At 43.3% G+C, this 23,431-nt stretch overlaps 1 protein-coding gene across 1 annotated transcript in view; it reads right to left on the reverse strand.

The window, feature by feature from the left end:
• The window catches only part of APBB3 (amyloid beta precursor protein binding family B member 3), a 169,925-nt gene that overhangs the window by 60,236 nt on the left and 86,258 nt on the right, over positions 1 to 23,431 (reverse strand). Inside the window, exons 2-4 of the mRNA XM_073620865.1 lie at positions 6,535 to 6,710; positions 3,156 to 3,232; positions 2,886 to 2,946 (exon numbers count right to left, since the gene is read on the reverse strand). Of these exons, the coding sequence (XP_073476966.1) occupies positions 2,886 to 2,946; positions 3,156 to 3,232; positions 6,535 to 6,710 (314 nt within the window). The remainder of the gene's footprint in view (positions 1 to 2,885; positions 2,947 to 3,155; positions 3,233 to 6,534; positions 6,711 to 23,431) is intronic.

Raw genomic sequence — 23,431 nt, forward strand, 5'->3', positions numbered from 1 at the left:
GTTTACAACCACTGTTTCCTAGCAACGCTCATGCCCTGTTTATGCTTCCCAAATACTACTTCATCTAAACTGCCCCATCAGAATTACCCCATCAAAACTGCCCCATCATATTCCTCTATTATAAATCAGTACATGGTGTGTCTGTCCCCTCCCCCGGGCTCTGTAATCAGCTGAGATGCTCCAGCCACTTTCCCCCCTGTTTATAACAGAAGCTTTGGTAACCATGGCAACAAAACAAACACTAACAGTACACTCTGATTAATGGCTAAAATTTCCTGAAATGACCTCTAAACAAATGGCCGTATTTTAAAAACTATACATCCTACAGCGAAGATCTTTATATTGTGAGAATCACAAGACCCAGACCTAGATTTTGATACATAGTCTGTGAAATATTAAAAATGAAGGCACGGTCGTAGTTTAGAAATTGCCCTTCAAATTTGGAGGGGGCTAGAGTGTAGTTTCAATGAATGTCAATGGACGGCGTGAGTTACAAACAAATGGTCATATTGTGAAAACTATCAGGACTATGGCTTAGCCGTGGACATGTTTAGTGGCAGCAGGGATAGCTGAACGTTTTGATATAAGATTTGTGTAGGTGGGCTTGAAAATGAGGGAGTGGCGGCAGTTTAGAAATCATGTTCTGATTTTCCAGCTTTTGTCACCTCCCACTCTAGTTTCCCCATTCATTCCTATGGGACCAATTTCGCCGCAAAAACGACGATATTTCGTGAACCATTCGGCGAAACGTTCCACAAAGTAATAGCACACCATTCGGGAACAATCCGCACGTTTCGGTATATTACTTGTCTATGTAGTGTAAAAACTGTGGGAGGAGTTAGGGTGGTAAATTTGGCTATAATAATAAGAATAATATATATGTGAGATAACAGTAAGTGGTCTTGCTATGCAAGAACACTTAATAATATATATGTGAGATAACAGTAAGTGGTCTTGCTATGCAAGAACACTTAATAATAACAACGTTTTATTATTATTATTGATTATTAATTTGTTCCGTTCCATTTGTTTAGATGCAGCATTCATTTTGGATAATTCGTAACTTCGGTTAAATTTGTATTTGTTACGTTCACTGACAGTCAAGTTTGAAAGGAAATTACAATACCTATAATTTAATAGTTAGTTACTATTTCAGATTTTTGAATTTTCGGGTTTTTGGATTTTCAAACTTCGAATTTACAAATTTCCGAATTTTCTAATTTACAAATGTACGATTTTACGAATGTATGAATTTACGAATGTACAAATGTACGAATGAACGAATGTTCGAATTAGGAATGAATGAATGTACGAATGAACGCATTTACGAATTTACGAATGAACGAATTTACGAATCGCGATCATAACGAATGACCCGAAAAACGAAAAAAATTATAAACTAATGAAACGAAAATGAACAAATTTTTTTGGTTGTGCACATGTCTACTATCAATGTACTGTAGCAGAAGAAGTATTGGCGCATTACTATCTACAGGAAATGCAAGCTTTGCCTGTCTCTTTAATTCCCTGTCACCAGTCTACAGTGTAGGCTGAGGAAGTACGCAGGAAGGCTTCCACTTCTCGCTTCTTTTGTTGGGCTCTGCATTTGATGAGGTTATCAATTAGAGCCGAAAGAGGAAATGAGCAGTGGAAGCCTATCTGTGCTGGGTCTTTGTTTACAAATGATAGCAGTGATCAGTTGAGCTGTCACTGCTTCTGCAGAGCAGATGTCTGACTGGGGAATTATTTAACTACAGAGGTACCCATTGCTCCTCAACCCTCGGCCCCCGAGCGACTGAGCTGTCATTGCATCTGTGGGGTTATGGCAATTAAATTCTAAATAGGGAATGACTAAACATCTTTAGCTGTAGGAAGGTTAGCTACCATGGAGAGTGGGCACTTTCAGCAAGGGATGGAGGAGGGAAGTCGCAGGAGATTTTCTGGAGGGGACAGAGAGAACAATTTCTGGACATTATAGTGATGGTGGAGGAGGAGGGTGCGTGTCCTTAAAACTTTTATTTCTATTAGGGACCATTCACACTGTTGTACTGTGACAGTGCACATGCATTACGTAGTGCATTAATGTGTGTTGCATTAAGCCCATTCATTTGAACAGGCTGCTAATGCACCAAAAAGTACTCCTGTATTAAATTGTATTGTAACTGCACTGCCCTCATGTTGTAAAGCACTGCGCAAACTGTTAGCGCTCCATAAATCCTGTATAATAATAATAATGTACTATTTTTTGTAACACAACATATTACAATGCATGGTACTGTGTTAAGTTGACATTGACAATTTGCCATTCAAAGGATAAGTGTACTTATCCTTTTTCTTTAGCCTCCTGGCTGAATAGACGAACGCTATCCTGCCACAGAGGTGGTGTGGTACTGAGGTACTTCCACGGGATCACCATTGCATCGTCTACATTACTTTGTCACCTGCAACTGTAATTAGGGTGTTGAACAAAGATGTTTTTTTTTTTTCTGTTGGGGGCCCATTGAAATGTTTGTTTTGGGGCCCTGTGATTTTTATTTATGATCCTGTATATGTGTTATATTTTGTATGTTATATTTTCACTAATAAATTGTGTTGTCCGCACTTAAACAGTTGTATCTTTTTGGTGTGCAGCCTGCATATCTGGCCCCACTAGATCACAGGTATCCTCTTAATGGTTTCCTGATGTACCAGGTAAAAAATAAAGGAATAAAAGCCTGAAAAACGAATAACAATACGCCCATACCATCTAAGGACTGGTAAACTGCAATATACAGTATACATTTTTGGGGATTTTGTATAAATACTCTTTATTCAGAACCTTGGTTTTATAATAGTTCACTTGCTACTAAAGAGGACAATGTATAGATAGCTTATAAAGATGTTACCTTACAGCTTGGATCATTGATATTGTGAAATAAATCATCATCATGCCATGGTAGCGAAAGCCTATCAAACAGAAAAATAAGTATCAGCTTTTATTCATTCTAGCCATTATAACGTTACAATACAAACAACCACTTGCTCTATACAAAGTCACCGCACAGGAGCAGAAATACAAATGTCTCATGCACATAAAGTAAGCCCACTACACCAACAGAATTTAGTCTAACACATCACCACCTGCTAACTTTGATCAATTAGAATGTGTTCCCTACCTTCTGCCCGATGTAGATACTGTTCCAGGAGAGGGCCGAGCTGAAGAAACATCACTGACTGAAGTCCTAAGGACTTTCTGTGCATAAGAACAAAATGTAACTATTGTGCCTTTGTATTATTTTATTTTATTTTACACTTTGCTTATGTAAATTTTAGAGATGTCCTGTGTAGAACAGTACAGTCATGTATTCCTACCCCAAAGCTCCAACACATTTTGCTAATTTAAATTTTAGAGTGCGAAAAAAGTGTTCTACATAGTACAGTACAATATTGTATTCTTACCACAAAGCTCTAACACAGAGATTCTTAACCTTTTTACAATTACAGACCCTTCAATGGATTGCCCAATATGTCCTTCTACCTCTACCCCTAACTGTTGAAATCATCACCAGTCCTGCTGGGTACAAGTATGCCTTTCAAAGCTGTCAATAGCTAGATTTTACTTTGCATTTATACAACTGAAATCATAAGGATTTATAATATTTATATTTTTTTCAAATTAATATATTTATATAAATATGGCTAATAGTGACAAGCTAGCTACTAATGACATTTTTGCTGTTTTGTGCAATCAGACATAGAATTGAGGTCCAGTTACTGAGAATCTTACTCACATGTCAGCTGACAAGTCCATTTTGATTTCAGCTTTAACCACTTCAATACCAGGCACTTAGACACCTTCCCGCCCAGCCCAATTTTCACCTTTCAGCGCTGTTGCAATTTGAATGACAATTGCGCGGTCATGCTACACTGTACCCAAACAAATTTTTTATCATTTTGTTCCCACAAATAGAGCTTTCTTTTGGTGGTATTTGATTACCTCTGCGGTTTTTATTTTTTGCGCAACAAATAAAAAAAAACGAAAATTTCGAAAAAAAAAACAAGTTTTTCTTTGTTTCTGTTAAATTTTTTTGTAAATAAGTACGCTTTCTCCTTCAATAATGGGCGCTGATACGGCGGCACAGATGGACACTGATACGGCGGCACTGATGGGCACCGATGAGGTGGCACCAATGAGGTGGCATTTGTGGGCACTGATTGGCACAGATTGGGCACATGTGGATGGCCATGGGGTACATACCTGGCCATCCACGTTGCCCCTTCCCTGGTGGTCCTAGTGGCATCCCTGGTAGTCCAGTGGGGTGATCTGAGGGGGGGCTGTGCTGATAAACAATCAGCGCAGACCCCCCCTGCCAGGAGAGCCGCCGATCGGCTCTCCTCTACTTGCGTCTGTCAGACGCGAGTGAGGAAGAGCCGATCAACGGCTCTTCCTATTGACAGCGTGATCAGCCGTGATTGGACACGGCTGATCACGTGGTAAAGAGCCTCCGCCGGAGGCTTTTTACCAAGATCAGTGTAGCGGTGTGTTAGACTGACACACCGCTCCACCGATCGCCGCGATGCGCGCCCCCGGGGGTGCGCTGCGGCATGTTATCCTGCTGGACGTCATATGACGTCCAGTCAGGATAACACAACCACTTCCCGGACGTCAATCCGCTATAGGGCGGGCGGGAAGTGGTTAATAATGCAGAGAATCCTGTTTCACTTTTTTTCAATTATTCAGAGATCCAGTCTTATACTTGCATCATTAGCGATACATAACCCTAAGGCAGTGTTTCTCAACTCCAGTCCTCAAGGCGCACCAACAGGTCATGTTTTCAGGATTTCCCTCAGATGGAACAGCTGTGGTAATTACTAAGGCAGTGAAACTGATCAAATCACCTGTGCAAAATAATGGTAAGCCTGAAAACATGACCTGTTGGGGTGCCTTGAGGACTGGAGTTGAGAAACACTGCCCTAAGGGGTACTCACACCCCAGTTAAGACCCTCTGCTCTAACATCTTCCTTGTTTGGTACGGTGATCCGTTTATAATACAAACGTTTGTCTCTGTGTTTTATCGTATGCCTAATATTAACTTCACCTAGTATTAATTATTTTTCAGTAGTAGTCTTAATAGTAGTAGTAGTATTAACCTAGTATTAATTATCTTCCAGCACACAATCTGTATATTAGATAGATAGATTAATGTATGTTCAAAGTTTGCAGATGCATCTCCCCCATGATCATCACTCTGATCTTCATAGGGGAGTTAAAGACTGTTGTGGGGGCCCTGGAGACTTGATCGGTAACCATTTTAAGTGTGCACTGACGAAATCACGGCCATGAATACTTGTTTACTGCCATGTCCATAGCTCATATGGTGCGGTGAGAGAATGAAGACAAACCTTCGTTTGCAGGTTTGTTTTCTTCTACTTATGCTCATGGGTGACTGTAGAGTTGCTCCTATATGTGAATGGGCAGCCATCTGGTTTCTAGCCTTATCTTGCTCCTTCATGAGCCTGGGACTGCTGTGGTGGCATGATTTGAGATGACTGATGGTAGATGCCCTGTTGACCTCCTGCTCTGAGACTGTAAAAAACAAAAATGTTCAGCTCTGAGCTCTTCCAGGTTCAGAGCTGTCAAAATTCCCAGCACGGATGCTGTGTACACAGGCAAATTGTAACTTTCTGTCCCAAACTTTTTATACTATTGACAGGAGGGATATCAAGGGTTTAGTGGACCTTGATGTCTCCAAAAAGGATGGACTGGAACATTGCTCTTGTGATAGCAATAACAAAAAAAAAAAAATAATTGTAAAAAAAAAAAAAAAAAAAAAAAAAACCTGCCTTGCCCCTCGCCAACTACATGATTCAAGGAATTATCCAAACTAATCCTGAACAAGGCAGCATTTTCCCCCGAGGAGTGAGGGTTCAAATCTTAGTTTTACTACTAGAACATTCACCTGATTGAGGATAATAAAGAAGATATAAACTAAGGTGACCTCCTCAGAAGACTGCAGCTCAGCCGCAGAAGGATGACCTATTTCATATAGTCAGGTCCCACAAAGACCTCAGGACTTACACTATCCCCCATAGGGGACATTTGCAGCTCCATTATGTCCTGTCTGCTGACTGTTAAGGGGACTACAGGATCTTCTGGCAATAAATACTTCTCTATGGGCAGAAAAGGAGGGGCACTCAAAAACACAGACATGCTGGGTAAAGGGGGGTGGGGGGCGGTTGGGGGTTATAGGGGGCTATAATACAACTTTTTTCTGTTTGCAGTGTCCCAAGCTCCTGTTGGCTGCTGTATAACCCAAATGTTTTAGAATCTTTTTCATTCCTTTGTCCCTCGATAGACGATAAAGAAATATACTCAATCAACCAGACTCTGCCTATAATAAAATTATCACGTTTGGGTGGACCAACCCTTTAAAGTTCAGTAACATCACACTTCAATTTTCACTATATTCAGTGTCAAGAGATCAGTATTGAGAACTATCAGAACCTTGCACCGAAAAACAACGTAGAGCTTATGTATTTAACATGAGAAAATACCTTTTCCTGAACAGTACTCAGACTATGAGATATTCCTGAATTGTACATTGGGTGCTGCCACTGAGTGGTTCCTGTTGGCACATGCCAGTAATAGGTGCCAGAGGAATCACGAATTGTTCTCCATCCTGGAGGAAGATCAGGATCAGCCTCAAGATTCTGGTCACTCCAAAGGTTATCTGCAGAAAAACATACAATGTAATTTAAATGTAAATCTAGAAACATTGGACTGCATTATTAGGACACATTGTATAAATGTGACAAAATACCAAAGATGTTTGTTAAAATGACCACCAATTCTACAAATATATTATAAATTAAGTTAGGGACAGATTTAATATCTACACACAAATTGCATTATAATTTACACGTAATGATTATATCAGCGCTTGCTTAAGGGTCCATTTACACCAGAAACTGCACGTTTAATGCACATTTTTGCATGCACAGTGATGCACATGTTTTTACATGCATTTGCAGCATATTTTTCCTAAACTTGCATTTCCTTTGAGGTCACTTCCATCTTCTTTCTTCTTTTGGCTTTTATATGCGCTGCATTTGCTTGTGTTTCTGTGCATGTGCAGTGTAGAAAAATGCAGCTTGCTGTACTGTTTTCACTGCATTGCACTGCACTGCTATAGTGTAAATTATGCCCATAGAAAAACCTGGACTTTGGACTGTCTATGCAGTTGGAGTGCAGTGAAAAATGTATCCCACTGTATCTGGTGTAAATAGGCCCTAAATGTGCAGCATTTCTTAGTTCTTTTTTATTCCCTCTTTATTGATTTTCTCAAATTATAAACATACATAATATTTAGTTCTGTGACAGATGTGAGGTTCAATTCACTCACAAATAAGGTGCCGGCAGTTGTGGCATAAGAGAGAAAATAGGCAGACAGAGGCAATTTAGCTGTACACTCATGCTAAACCAATGCTGGCCATACTTTATAACAATGTTCTTGTACAATTTTCATTTAAATTGAGCAAAACCATATAATATGAGCTCAAACCTAAACACTTTCAAATTGTATGCAATCAGGCAGGCCCTTGCACTAAATAGTTGATGGTAAATCTAAAGGAAATTGAACAAGAAAATTGTATAATGTATTGCCAGCTTTAATCTCTCGCTTTGGTTGCAAAACATATAGGAAGTTTTATGCTAATATTTAAGAATGAAAATTCCCTTAATCTGTACACACAAGGGTGCTGTATGTTAACGCACTCCTTCAGTTTTCAGTTCCCACATGTGTCTGTGTCAGAATCTGAGTAGTCATTTAGAAGAACAAAGGCTGCAGCAGCAACAACATGGACTTTATAGCTACATTTGTTTAACAGAGTGCAATTCAATCATTTTGATGGCTGTTTGTGATTGTGTGACAGCGACAGGGTGACAGTGAGCACTTTCTTTTAAAGCTCATGTATGTGAGTCCATAAGGTTGCTATAAACAGAAACAGTCACTCACCAGAAACACCATTTTTATGTATCATATGAAAATCCCCCTGTATTAAATGACCTAATTAGAAATACATGAATTGATGAGCAGATCACTCAACCAGGGGGATCTGAATTTAACTGAATAGAATTTCACATCTCCTTTTTATTACATATAAGGAAACTGATCCACATAAATCATGATACAGCTAAATGAGATATGCAAAATAGTTAGAGATCCTGCTGGCTTATGTACCTGTAAATAATGGCATCCCTTGTACAAATTCTTTAGTCACCCACCGTGCTGCTTGAAAATAATTGTCATGACCAGAATATGGTATTGCCCTAGAAATTAGCCCAAAAGTACTGTAAGATATACAGTATATGGCCCTGGTAAAGATCAGTGAAAAATTAGATACAATAAAAATGATGGTGCTTCTTTTTGTTATATTATTAAGTCAAGCTGTATTTTCTATAAGATCTGTTCCTATTTCTTTCCATGTACTGAAGAAATCTAAAAATACACTAAGGTTAGCCCGCTTTCCCTTGTAAACTCAATCATGTTGACACACTGCAGCTTAAACCCTATTAGAAAATTGGAAAACCGTCTCCTAGCTACAAGATACGTCATGTCAAAATCACACTGTGCAGGGACTTGCCATGTTATATTAGATGTAAATAACACAGGGCTTTATAAGCAGATAGTTGTGTGAAAAAGTCAACCTTGCAGAAGATAACATGAGGATATGCAATAAATGTAAGCTGCCTGATTTAAGCAGTGCGACTTTCATTTCTACAAATGTAGTCATGAATCTGTGCTGCAAGTGCGATACGTTTTATCTGAAGTGTTAGATCTAAGGTACTGCTGCCTCTGACTGCTAGTCTCGGAAGATTTTAAGTGAGATTTTGTGATGTCACAACTGTGCTGCTTACACTTTGTCTTGCTGGAGGGTCTGACATGAGGAAGCAAAGTCCTGCCTCTACCAAAATGGCCACCTCCGCAGAGAGACACATTGTAGAACAAGGCATGGTAAGTCAATAATGGGAGAAAGATCAACCAATACTCAGGAGCAGGCTCACTGATAGGGCAGTACTGGCATTTCCTCCCTTCCGAGCCTGGGCTCCTTTGTCAAAATAACATGTTTCATAATTATTCAGTCCAGACTCACCTCCAGTCATGCCAAGTACCAGTCAATCCTAACTACTGAATAGACCCCATGGTTGCTAGTGCTACCTTGGAGAATGCAGAGGTAAAGCCATTGCCAAAGAGACATGACCTGCAGCCACTGGTGTACTGTATTTTGTTTTTTTTTTTGCTGCCCTAGGCCTGACTAAACTCGTGCACCCCCTAATTTAAATATGACCACCCCTTTCTGTCAAGGCCACACCTCTTCCTGTTTAAGACCCTCCCTGAAATTTTCCAGCGGGGGACATGGAAATGGATTCACTTAATTTGCAGAGATTTCTCTCACTTGGCTATGGTGCATGAAATGAAGGGAAATCTCCCCAATGGGACAGAGATGGCAAAAAAACCTGACGGGGTTATAACCCTCCCTTAATCTATCCAAAATAAAAAAAAAGTGTTGTCTATAGTTCTACTTTAAGCACAAATTTCTGCTAAATTTATGGAGAGGACTAAAAGGATATAACCATGCCAGTGGTGCAGCAATCATGAAGGTATGTGGTCTAGGCATTGGGCAAACAGATCCCCCCATCACAGACTCCCCTCATCACAGATCCCCCCATTACAGACCCCCTCATCACAGATCCCCCATCACAGGTCTCCCATCACATACCATCACCTCCCCATTAGAGACCTCCCAATCACAGACCCCTCCATCACAGATCTCTTCCCATAACAGACTCCCCCCCAATCACAGACCCCCCAATCATTGATTCCCCCATCACAGATCCCTCCATCACAGACCATCCCATCACAGATCCCTCCCCATTATAGACCCCCCCATCACAGACCCCTCCCTATCACTGATCCCTCCATCACAGACCCCCTCATCACAGACCCCCCCATCATAGCTCCCCATCACAGATCCCCCATTACAGAACCCACCCAATCACAGATTCCCCATCACAGATCCCCCATCACAGATCCCCCTCATTACAGACTCCCTCATCACAGACCCCCCATCATAGATCCCCCATCCCAGATCTCTCCCCATTAAAGCCCCCCATCATAGACCCCTTACCATTAAAGCCCCCCCATCATAGACCCCTCCCCATCACAGATCCCCCGATCACAAACCCCTCCCCATCACAGATTCCCCCCTCCCCCCCAATCACAGAGCCCCTCATTACAGACCCCTCAATCACAGACCCCTCTCCAATCACTGATCCCCCATCACATATCCCTCCCCATCACAGACCCCTCAATCACAGACCCCCCCAATCACTGATCCCCCAGCACAGATTCCCCCCCAATCACAGACCCCCTCATCACAGACCCTTCAATCACAGACCCCCCTCATCACAGACTCCCTCATTACAGACCCCCCCATCATAGATCCCCCCCATCATAGATCCCTCGCCATTACAGCCCCCCATCATAGACCCCTTCCCATCACAGACCCCTCCCCATCACAGATTGCCCCCCATCACAGACCCCCTCATCACAGACCCCTCAATCACAGACCCCCTCATCACAGATCTCCCCCATCATAGCTCCCCCCATCACAGTCCCCCCATTAAAGAACCCACCCCATCAAAGATTCCCCCATCACAGACCCCCCTCATTACAGACTCCCTCATCACAGACCCCCATCACAGATCCCTCCCCATTAAAGCCCCCATCATAGACCCCTCCCCATCACAGACCCCCCGATCCCAAACCCCTCCCCATCACAGATTCCCCCCTCGCCCCCAATTACGGACCCCCTCATCACAGACCCCTCAATCACAGACCCCTCCTCAATCACTGATCCCCCATCACATATCCCTCCCCATCACAGACCCCTCAATCACAGACCCCCCCAATCACTGATCCCCCAGCACAGATTCTCCCCCCAATCATAGACCCCCTCATCACAGACCCCTCAATCACAGACCCCCCCTCATCACAGGCTCCCTCATCACAGACCCCCCATCATAGATCCTCCCATCACAGATCCCTCCCCATTACAGCCCCCCATCATAGACCCCCCCATCATAGACCCCTCCCCATCACAGACCCCTCCCCATCACAGATTGCCCCCCATCACAGACCCCCTCAATCACAGACCCCTCCCCAATCACTGATCCCCATCACATACCCCCAATCACAGATTCTCTCCCCAATCACAGCCCCCTCATTTACAGACCACCCCAATCATTAATTCCCCCATCACATATCCCCCAATCACAGACCTTCATCACAGATCTGCCCATCACATACCCCCCATCACAGACCATCCCATCACAGAGCCCCCATCACAGATCCCTCCCCATTAGAGACCCCCCAAACACTGATCCCTCCATCACAGACCCCCATCACAGACCATCCCATCACAGATCCCTCCCCATTATAGACCCTTCCATAACAGACCCCTCCTTATCACTGATCCCTCCATCACAGACCCCCCTCATAACAGATCCCCCCATCATAGCTCCCCCCATCATAGGTCCCTCCTTATTACAGACCTCCCATCACAGACCCCTCCCCCTCACAGATTCCCCATCACAAATCCCCCATCACAGACCCCTCCCCATCATAGATCATCCCCAATCACAGACCCCCTCAACACAGACCCTTCCCCAATCACTAATCCCCATCACAGATTCTCCCCCCAATCACAGCCCCCTCATTCACAGACCACCCCATTCACTGATCCTCCCATCACATATCCCCCAATCACAGATCCCTAACCACAGACCCCACCACAGTCCTCCCTTGATATTACAGAATGTCCCTTCTATAACATCGCAGCACTCCCCCTTTCCTCCCTCTTCCCCACACTGCCCTACCTTATTCGCACAAGACGGGAAGCACGGCAGGTCCGAACAAAGGGTGGGACTTTTCATGTGAAAGGCAGGTGATTGATTGCTGGGACCAAACAATCACCTGTTTCTGACCTTGAAAAGTCCTGCCCTTTGTCTGGACCTGCCGCACCTCCCATGCTCTGAACCTAATGATAGCAGCAGTGGTGGCTGCCCGGCCAGGAGGAAAGCTGTACAGCTAATCTGGTGCCGGTGGCACCCCCCCTCCAATGCGGCTCCACACTCGTTCTTTAGCTTATTTCCACTTGTCAAATGCGACCAGGCAAGTGGAAATTTTGAGGGCTGCACTATATTGTGCATTGCTGTCAGGGCTGGGCTCAGCCCTTCCTTCTATGAGCTGGCCACTCAGCTGTCAGCTAATTGCCAGCTCCTATCTCTCCACAGTTAATCACCTGTTGATGATATCCTGCTCGTCAGTCCTGCCTACTTAAGCCGTCCAGCCCAGAGGATCTCTGCCTTCGCCTTGGTCAACATCTCCTGCATTCCTGTTAAAGACTTGCTTGGCTGACATCCCTTCTGGCTCCAGATCCTGCTTGCTGTTACACTACACTGATCCCTGACTTTCTGGCTTGGCTGACTATCCATTCCGGTTACCGAACTTTGGCTATGTTTTGACTACGTTTGTTCTATTTACTTTTATAATTAAACAAATGGTGAAGGCCATGAATTCAGAAGATACAGTCAATCCACTTGTTGGTAATATTTTTTCCAGACTGGATGATCAGGATCACAGCATGGATCAGTTTGCCATAGTGTTACAAACACTCCTGAGTTGAATGGCTCACCTGGAATCTACCACTGTGGCTGCTTCGGTACAACCTGTGTTGCAGGCCGTCCCTGCTGCTGCTCCAGTCTCTGTGCAAGCACCCACCTCGAGTATTACCTCTATAAGAGGTATGTCTGGTTTCGCTCTGCTTCCCCAGCGATTTGGGGGTGATCCAGTCCAATGCAGAGGGTTTCTCAACCAGGTTGAGATATACTTTGAGATGCTGCCCCAGGCGTTTCACGGACAGAAGCAAAGTAGGTTTTGTGATATCTTTGCTTTCTGTGAGAGCCTTGGCCTGGGCAAACCCTCTATGGGAGACGCAAAAACCTGTTGTCTTGAGTTACCCTGAGTTTGTGACTTCTTTTAAAAGGGTGTTTGATGTTCCTGCATGCTCCGCTTCTACTGCCAAGTGCCTCATGTCCATCAAACAGCGAGAACTGTTGCCGAATACGCCATTGAATTTCGTACTCTGGGAGCAAAGGTTGCTTGAAACAATGAGGCCCTCATAGCTGCTTTTTCTCATGGTCTCTTGGATACCATCAAGGATGAGATAGCAGCCCGAGATATACCCACTGAGCTGGAGAAGTTGATCACGTTTGCCATCCTCATTTACTCCATGGGCAGAGTTTGCTCACGATAGTGCCTTAAATTCTGCTTCCTGATTGTCCGCATTTATGGCGAACTATGGTTTCCAACCTTCCATGTTGCCTGACCCATTTGTTCCGCAGAGTATTCCTGCACCAGCGGAGCATCTCCGTGGTCTTCGTTCGACTTGGCACAAGTTCAGGAGGCTTTGCAACATGCTAATGAGAGGTACAGACTCCATGCTGACCACAGACGCCTGCCTGCGCCTTCCTACCAGGTTGGGGACAGGGACTGGCTGTCATCTCGCAACCTCCGACTTCGTGTTCCCTCTCTGAAGTTCGCACCTCAGTTTATTGGGCCTTTCCATAATTGCATAGCTACATAGTAGGTGAGGTTGAAAAAAGACACAAGTCCAACCTATGTGTGTGATTATATGTCAGTATTACATTGTATATACCTGTATGTTGAGGTCGTTCAGGTGCTTATCTAATAGTTTCTTGAAACTATCAATGCCAGCCGCTGAGACCACCGCCTGTGGAAGGGACCACCTTGTTGCTCTTACAGTAAAGAACCCACTACGTAGTTTAACCACTTCCCGCCCAAGGTACATCCAGGGCGTTCTTGACTTTGCGGGGGGTATATCTGAATGATGCCTGCAGCTACAGACATCATTCAGATATCTTCTTTTAGTGCCTGCGATTCCCTACACCATAAGAACTATCATAGCGGCTGTTCCACCGCTCCCCCCTCCCGCCGCCCTCCGGTGCTTCTACCTACTCACCGCTTCCATCAGTGAGTCAGACACAGGATCCGCGGCCCCGGATGGTGACCATAGAGATTTACGGTGAACCAGATGGTCGCCGGAATCTCTATGATCGTTCGGAGGCCGGGCGCGAAGTTATAACATCACCCGGCCTCTGCATTCAAATGAATGGCGGCGCCTCGGCTGGGAAGCCGAGTTCGTTTTTTTTATGATTTCAGGCTTCAGCCTAGAGGTGAGATGTGGGGTCTTATCGACCCCATATCTCACTGTAAAGAGGACTGATCATGCCATATTCCTATTACAAGGGATGTTTACATGTAATAGGAATAAAAGTGATCAAAATTTTTTTTTTTTAAAGTGTCAAACTAAAAAAATAAAAATAAAACTAACAATTAAAAAAAAAAATTTAAAGCGCCCCTGTCCCCATGTGCTCCCACGCAGAAGCGAACGCATAAGTAAGTCCCGCCCACATATGAAAACGGTGTTCAAACCACACATGTGAGGTATCGCCGCAAACGTTAGAGCGAGAGCAAAAATTCTAGACCTAGACCTCCTCTGTAACTCAAAATATGTAACCAGTAAAAAAATTTAAAGCGTCGCCTATGGGGATTTTTACGTACCAAAGTTTGGCATCATTCCACGAGCGTGTGCAATTTTGAAGCGTGACATATTAGGTATCTATTTTCTCAGCGTAACTTCATCTTTCACATTATGCAAAAAAATTCGGCTAACTTTAATGTTTTTTTTTTTTTTTTAAAGCATGGATTTTTCCAAAAAATGTGTTCGAAAAATTGCTGCGCAAATCCCGTGTGAGATAAAAAGTTGCAATGACCGCCATTGCATTCTCTAGGGCCTTTGCTAAAAAAGCATATATAATGTTTGGGGGTTCCATGTAATTTTCTAGCAAAAAAATGATGAATTTTACATGTAGGAGAGAAATGTCAGAATTGGCCTGGATGCTCTTCTAATTTTAATCAGTGGCGTCATATTTAGGGGGGCACATGGGGGGACAGGGACAAAAGTAGGGGGGCAACTATAAAATGCATATATATATATCTATATATAGATATATAGATATATATATCTATATATCTATATAGATATATAGATATATAGATATAGATATATAAATATATACTGGGTCCCTTTACTACGACCCCACAACGGCCCTTTCACATGTTCTGCAGTGAGCTCCCTTCTTACTGTATTGGGGTCCCCCAGGGTGGCAGAAAACAAGATATATATGTCACCAGCATACCAAGAAAATATAAGAATCCAAAGCAGTGGGAGAACTATCAGGGTTGCAAAGGTTGTCTTGCCTCCGGGGCCTGGTGTTCTGCCACTGTGGGGTTTCCCAGCCTCCTCTTGCTGTCCTGCCCCTGCTATTGACTGCTCTGGTCTGGCATCTCTTGGAATTTACAGGCTGGTTCTCCTGTCCTAAGGATGGGAGAAATCAGTCTGTTTTTTCAGTAACTGAGAGGGTTTTATGCCTTTTGTGGGGTCACCAGTATGGTATTTGTATATTGAAATCATATCCCCTCTCAAGCGTCTCTTCTCCAGAGAGAATAAGTTCAGTGCTGGCAACCTTTCCTCATAACTAATATCCTCCAGACCCTTTATTAGCTTTGTTGCCCTTCTTTGTACTCGCTCCATTTCCAGTACATCCTTCCTGAGGACTGGTGCCCAGAACTGGACAGCATACTCTAGGTGCGGTAGGACCAGAGTCTTGTAGAGTGGGGGAATTATCATTTTATCTCTAGAGTTGATCCCCTTTTTAATGCATGCCAATATTCTGTTTGCTTTGCTAGCAGCAGCTTGGCATTGCATGCTATTGCTGAGCCTATCATCTACTAGGACCCCCAGGTCCTTTTCCATCCTAGATTCCCCCAGAGGTTCTCCCCCAGTGTATAGATTGCATTCATATTTTTGCCACCCAAATGCATTATTTTACATTTTTCTACATTGAACCTCATTTGCCATGTAGTTGCCCACCCCATTCATTTGTTCAGATCTTTTTGCAAGGTTTCCACATCCTACGGAGAAGTTATTGCCCTGCTTAGCTTAGTATCGTCCACAAATACAGAGATTGAACCGTTTACCCCATCCTCCAGGTCGATTAAGAACAAATTAAACAGGATTGGTCCCAGCACAGAACCCTGGGGGACCCCACTACCCACCCCTGACCATTCAGAGTACTCCCCATTTATCACCACCCTCTGAACTCGTCCTTGTAGCCAGTTTTCAATCCATGTACTCACCCTATGATCCATGCCAACAGACCTTATTTTGTACAGTAAATGTTTATGGGGAACTGTGTCAAATGCTTTTGTAAACTCCAGATACACCACGCCTTTGGGCCTTCCGTTATCTAGATGGCAACTCACCTCCTCATAGAGAGTTAATAGATTGGTTTGGCAAGAACGATTCTTCATGAATCCATACTGATTACTGCTAATGATACTGTTCTCATTACTAAAATCTTGTATATAGTCCTTTATCATCCCCTACAAGAGTTTATATATTATTGATGTTAGACTAACTGGTCTGTAATTCCCAGGGATGTATTTTGGGCCCTTTTAAAATATTGGTGCTATACTGGCTTTTCTCCAATCAGCTGGTACCATTCCAGTCAGTAGACTGTCAGTAAAAATTAAATTACTTGACTGAGTTCCCTAAGTACTCTTGGGTGCAAGCCATCTGGTCCTGGTGATTTATTAATGTTAAGTTTTCCAAGTCTAGTTTTAATTCTGTCCTCTGTTAACCATGGAGGTGCTTCCTGTGATGTGTCATGAGGATAAACACTGCAGTTTTGGTTACTGAAGCCCCCCGATTCCCTCGTGAAGACTGAGGAGAAGAATAAATTCAATACCTTCACCATCTCCCCATCCTTTGTAAGCAGATGTCCTTCCTCATTCTTTATGGGGCCAATATGGTCTGTCCTCCCTTTATTACTGTTTACATACTTAAAGAATTTATTGGGATTTTTTTTGCTCTCCTCCGCTATGTGTCTTTCATGTTCTATCTTAGCCGTCCTTATTGCACCCTTACATCTCTTGTTGCATTCTTTATAAAGTCTGAATGCTGATGATGATCCCCCAACCTTGTATTTTTTGAAGGCCTTCTCCTTTGCTTTTATATGCATTTTTACATTGGAGTTAAGCCATCCAGGACTTTTGTTCGCTCTTTTAAATTTATTACCCAATGGGATACATTGGCTAATGCCCTTATTTAATATGCTCTTAAAGCAAACCCATCTCTCCTCCGTGTTCTTTGTTCCTAAGATTTTATCCCAATTTATGCCTTCTAGCAAGGTTCGTAGTTTAGGGAAGTTGGCTCTTTTGAAATTCAGTGTCTTTGTATTTGCCTTACGTTTCCTATTTGTGTGATTTATACTGAAGCCAGTTGACCTGTGATCGCTGTTATCTAAATGGCCTCGTATTTCCACATCCATGATCAGGTCTGTATTGTTGGTAATCAGTAGATCCAGTAACACTTTATTTCTAGTTGGTGCATCTACCATCTGACTCATAAAATTGTCCTGCAAGACATTTAGGAACTGGCGAGCCTTAGATGAATGCGCGGTTCCCTCCACCCAGTCTATGTCTGGATAGTTAAAATCCCCCATTATGATAACACTTAACATCCTTGCTGCTAATCTAAATTGTGTTAGGAGATCTGTCTCCCCTTCCTCCCTCGGGTTAGGGGGCCTATAGCATACTCCCAGTATTATTTTCCCCCTAGCTTCATCCCTTTGGAGCTCTACCCATAAGGATTCCACCTCCTCCCTAGCTCCCTCATCTCTCACATTCACTTGTACATTATTCTTGATATATAGGCATACCCCTTTCCCTTTTTTACCCTCTCTATCCTTGCGATAAAAGGTAAACCCTTGAATATTTGCCAGCCAATCATGAGAGCTGTTGAACCAGGTCTCTGAAATTCCCACAAAATCCAAATCCAAAAATCCTTGTACAACAGTATCTCTAGTTCACCCATCTTGTCCGCAAGGCTCCTGGCATTGGTGAACATGTCACGTAGCTTAGATCGGTCGCATATTATCTTCTTATTGGGTGTTCCGAGATTGCAACTAGGACTTGCTACTATACTTACCCTGGATTTATGTGCTTTGGTCAACCTACCACTAATGCCCCCAATACTACCCTCTGGAATATGTTCTGCGCTGACTATCTCTACCTCTGGACCCTCCCCTCTCATCGTCTAGTTTAAAAACCCCTCTAACTTTTTGGCCATCTTCATTCCCAGCTGATCTGGACCCTCCTCATTTAGGTGCAGTCCGTCCATTCTATAGTACCGGTTATCAACTGAGAAGTCGGCCCAGTCCTCCAGGAACCCAAACCCCTCCTTGATACACCAGCTCTTCAGCCACTTGTTTACTTCCCTAATCTCCCTCTGCCTTTTTGGTGTGGCTCGATGTACCAGTAGTATTCCTGAGAACACTACCTTGGGGGTCCTTTTCCTCAAATTAGCTCCTAAGTCCCTTAAATCGTTCTTTAGGACACTCCATCTGCCATGACAGCTGGGTCTTCCCCAGCCCCTCCCAGTAATCTGTCCACCAGATCCGTGATGTACTGAACCCGAGCACCCGGTAGACAACATACTGTTCGGTGCTTCACGTCTTTGTTACAGATTGGCCTCTCTGTCCTTCTAAGAATTAAGTCTCCTACCACCAGAATCTGTCTTTCCTTTCCCTTCACTCCCCCCCCCACTCTCACTGGAGGAGTTCTTCCCCCGGCAGCTAGGAGAGTCCCTCAGCTCCAGCAGTGCAGGTCCCTGACTGGTTTCACCAATGTCAATCAATGGAGCGTACTTATAGGGATGCTCCAGTCCTGGATCGGTCTCCCTGGCATTTCCCCCTCTATCCTTCCTGACTGTCACCCATCTACTCTTTGCTAGTTCCTGCACCTCTTTGTCTCCACCCGCCTCTGTGCTGGCCCCTGCTGACACCTGCCGTGTACATTCCTGGCTTTCCTTTAATATGGAGGGACTTCTCAGTGCTGACAGTTGCTTCCCCAGATGCAGAACCTGGGCTTCCACATTGCAGGTAAGGGAACACGGCAGTGTAGCCTTATGGCTTCACGCCGGGAACCCTGCTGTGCATGTGCAAGGCCCTGCTCCTCTCTCCTATTGGCGACAGGGAGAGGAGGAGGAAGCCCTGGGGTCATGTCACAGCCGTGGCCTGGACTCCCGGAAGTGGGAACAGGATACCTGTCAAAGATAGGTATCCTGTCCCCCCTCCCCCCTTGAAAGGTGGCAATTGTGACACCGGAGGGGGAGAGGACACAAATGAGCGGAAGTTCCACTTTTGGGTGGAACTCCGCTTTAAGCTACCCAAAGTCACCCTCTCCCCGTCTTTTACCCCCCTCTCTTTCATTATCCCTCTCTCTATCTCACCCGCCCTTACCCCCCTCTCCATTTAATTTAATTTGTTTTAATAATGAATGTATTTTAACAAAAATTGTTTGTGTTTTCATTTTATTTATTCCCAAAATCCTCAGCACCAGGCTCATAATGCTCTTAATCCAGCCCTACATTTAGTTTTACATTTTACTAATTGATAAAAATACATTATTAACACTTCTGTTTCTGAAAGGATTTTTAATTTACATCATTTGTTTCACACCTATTTAAAAATTTTGCACAGTACCGTATAACATTTAATTACCTATTCAATTATTTGTTAATAATGTAATTATCTATTCAGTTACTTTATTATTCATTTCGTTACCTATTTTATGCTATTAATTCTGCACTTTTTTATATTACTTATGATAGTATGAAAAAATTGCATTCATTGTTCTAAATTCCAGGGGGAACATCTTTCACTGAGGAGATTTACAGAAACATGCAGAATAAGAGCAAAGTGTAATTAGTTGAGTCAGGGACATAATTTACTGTTAGCTTGAAGCTTCTTGTCACTTCTCCCTCTAGTGGGGTAACAAAATGCTGCTCCAGTTTAAAGCAGGCTTATTTCCAATCTAACTATGCGCTCACAACTGTCAGTTATTGTAGAGCTATGCCTTCTTATTAGAAAAAAAAAATTGTTCCAGAACGTAAAAGAAATCTATAGTCACAGCATACACTTTCATTTTGTAACACCAACATTGTAATAATACAAACAGTATGTATTATTTTACAATCCAATTTAGGCTTACTTGAAAAATCTCCCTTTATATTGTGAGTTCTGCCTGTCTGCTGACTGTCTCTTCCCACAACTCCCTGGTATGTTTTGCAGCTTCTCCTTTGCTGTTTACTTTCAAGGACTACATATCCCATGACACCTTTCTGCCTGCAAGCAGAGATTATTGTACTGATTTCACCTCTTGAAACTCTTCCACTCAGCACTTTTGTAGTTCAGAAGGCAGGCTCTATGAAATGTATGACACAGTAATGCATATTCGAGGCATAGTGTATATGTGTCACAAAATTTGAGGAAGTAAATGCATACCTCCCAACTTTTTGAGATGGGAGTTAGGTAAATGTATGGGATTCTTCACAAAGTAAGTTTACCGACTTCTACATTGTTGATATTAACAGGTAAAGGCTAGAAATAAATCAAATACAATATGGAAATGATTCTACAGTTTGACCATGGATACGCTTTAATTTTAAATGCATCTGCACTTCCAGTTTTCCCCAAGGACACCTTTAGGCTGGGTACACATTTAAGCCGCATGCGGCTTGCAGCAGGGGTCCGGTGCGTCCCTGTTCTCTGTTTCAGGGACGAATCAGGGCTGAATTTTTGCCTGAATTCGGCCCTGAAACGGAACCAAAGACGCACAGGACCTCTGTGCAATCCGCTTCACAGCCACTCTGGAGATATTTGAACTTACTCCATAGAGAGCCGGTCACAATCTCCTGTCATGCAAATTGGATGCAGAGAAATCCACATCCAACTGGCACGATTGTGAACCCAGCCTCAAAGTCCCACAAATACTTGTTGATCATGCTAGTGAAGTCCATCTAATGCAGCTCCTGGCATGGAGAGGCAACAATGCTGCACTGCTCCTGAATTCAGAGCAGACTAGCCACCCATATGGAGGCTGTGCTTACTTGCATTTCAGAGGAATGAGATGTTACAGGGAATGTTGCAGTCAGCATTGTCACTGCTGATTTGCAAACCTGCAGCTTGTCAATCAGCACCTGGCCACACCTAGTCCTCTCCACTGTTTTGCTATTTGATAGCACTTCCTCTGTTTCTGAACCATTAACTCCCATCCCCCCGCCCCAACCAACCCCACTATAAGCTTTAGTGTCCAGAAAGTGCAGAAATTGAGACACAAATATGCCTTGTATATAGACTCAGCCAATCCCTCGTTAAGAGTGACCAGCAGGGGGCTTAGAATTTTTATATAAGGGTGAGAGCAGAAAGTAGGGTCCTCTGCCTGCTTGAGAGTGACCCAGCGTGGAAATGCTGTTAAACCTTCCAAGGCTTAGAAGAAGCTTTGTGAACGTCTGGATAATTCTAGCTTACTCAAGGAGCTGAAACATCACCCCAAGGTCGCAGGAAAACTTAAGGCAACACCCAAAGAGGATCCTCCTGGGAGACTTTGTGACAGTGTCAACCGAAGCTGGAGGAAGGCCTTCAGATTGCTTAGATCAAAGTCAGTAGGCCTTAGAAAATTCTCAGAAGAGAGACTGTTGCCTTTACACTCCTTTTTGCTAGAGGGACTGTTCGAGACCTGCTGCCTGGGCTGGGCCCTTAGAGAAAGCCCCCTGTGCTGAGCTATTGCTACTGTCTGTACAGAAGATTCTGCTCTACTTTGGTCATCTGTTTTAAGATAGTGTCCTCATTCAAGTTGTTTAGTTCTGGGCATCCAAAAGCTTTTCTCACTCTCTATCCCAGTTCTACAAACAAATAAAACAACAAAAAAGATACTATCTGCTTGATTACTGTCTGAGGACTGAGTGAGATTTAATGCATCTGGCTGCAAATACCCTGTGCCTGGCTGCTTGCTCCACTAAGGGATCAGAACCTGGGTTAACAACAGGACCAGACAAAAGAGGTCTGTGCTACACATACAGATGCCTTTAATTGTCATTTAAGCTCACCTCACAAGGTATCATCTGATTGTACAATCTGCTTTAGATCTCCCAACAAGTATGCCTGATTGTATACAATTTTATCAAATAGTTTAGGTGGGTCTATATATTACATAGTTTTGATAGATTTAAAGTTGCTTGTACAGAGATTGAACTGTCATATTTGGAGATGTATGATGAGCCTTAGATAGTGTGGTAGACCGCCGGGCACCCAGCCTGGGTGTCTCCACCAAGATACAGCTTCCTCCTCTCTCCAACCAGGAACCAGGTACAGTATTATAGCTCAGCATTGCACCCAAGAACTAGATGACACCAGCTTAGGTGCAAACTGGAACTGACTTTATTATAAACTCACACAGAATATATACCACACAAGATCAGATAAGAGCTTGATCACATTATGCTAAGCAATGCAAACTTTAAACAGTAATATTGTTAGTGCATCTAACAGTCTACAATGATATTACAGTTAAATATTACTGTTAGATTACTAACAATCTAATGTACAGCTAACATAAACAGTAAGCTAATCAACAGCTGATCTAATTATCACTAAGCTAATTAACAATTAGTCACTGAGACAAGCCTAGGTGACTCAGATCAGTGCCCACCCAGACAGTTTGGCACCAGTTCCCCAGAAAGAAGACCCAGGGCTATCCAAATCTCATTAACCAGTTTTCACTTGTGTAATCTGCCCACTAGACAAGTCATCATAAAACCTGGTACACAAATCAATAGCCAATCAGTTGGGTTTGTTACAGATGGCTATACAGTTTTTAATAGACCAATACACTCTTAAAGGGAAAAATATAATCATTTTGAATATTTTTCCATTTATATGAATGTAGTGGTGTGCACTTCCGCCTAGCAGCAATAGGGTAATAAGTTTGAATCCCAACCAAGGTACTACCTGCTTGGAGTGTGCATGTTCTTTTTGTGCTTGCATAGATTTCCTCCCACACTCCAAAGACATGCTGGTAGGTTAAATGGCTCCTGTCTAAATTGAACCTCGTTTGTGTATGAATGTGAGTTACCGTATATACTCGAGTATAAGCCAAGTTTTTCAGCACATTTTTTTGGCTGAAAACCCCCCCCCCCCCCCCCCTCGGCTTATACTCGAGTGAGCCGTACCTTCCATTAGTAAAACAGCATGTGTAATGCCCTGTACACATGATCGGACATTGATTGGACATTCCGACAACAAAATCCATGGATTTTTTCAGACGGATGTTGGCTCAAACTTGTTTTGCGTACACATGGTCGCACAAAGTTGTCAGAATTTCTGATCGCCAAGAACGCGGTGACG

This window comes from Aquarana catesbeiana, linkage group LG03, assembly GCF_042186555.1.
Source record: "Aquarana catesbeiana isolate 2022-GZ linkage group LG03, ASM4218655v1, whole genome shotgun sequence".
Classification (NCBI taxonomy): domain Eukaryota; kingdom Metazoa; phylum Chordata; class Amphibia; order Anura; family Ranidae; genus Aquarana; species Aquarana catesbeiana.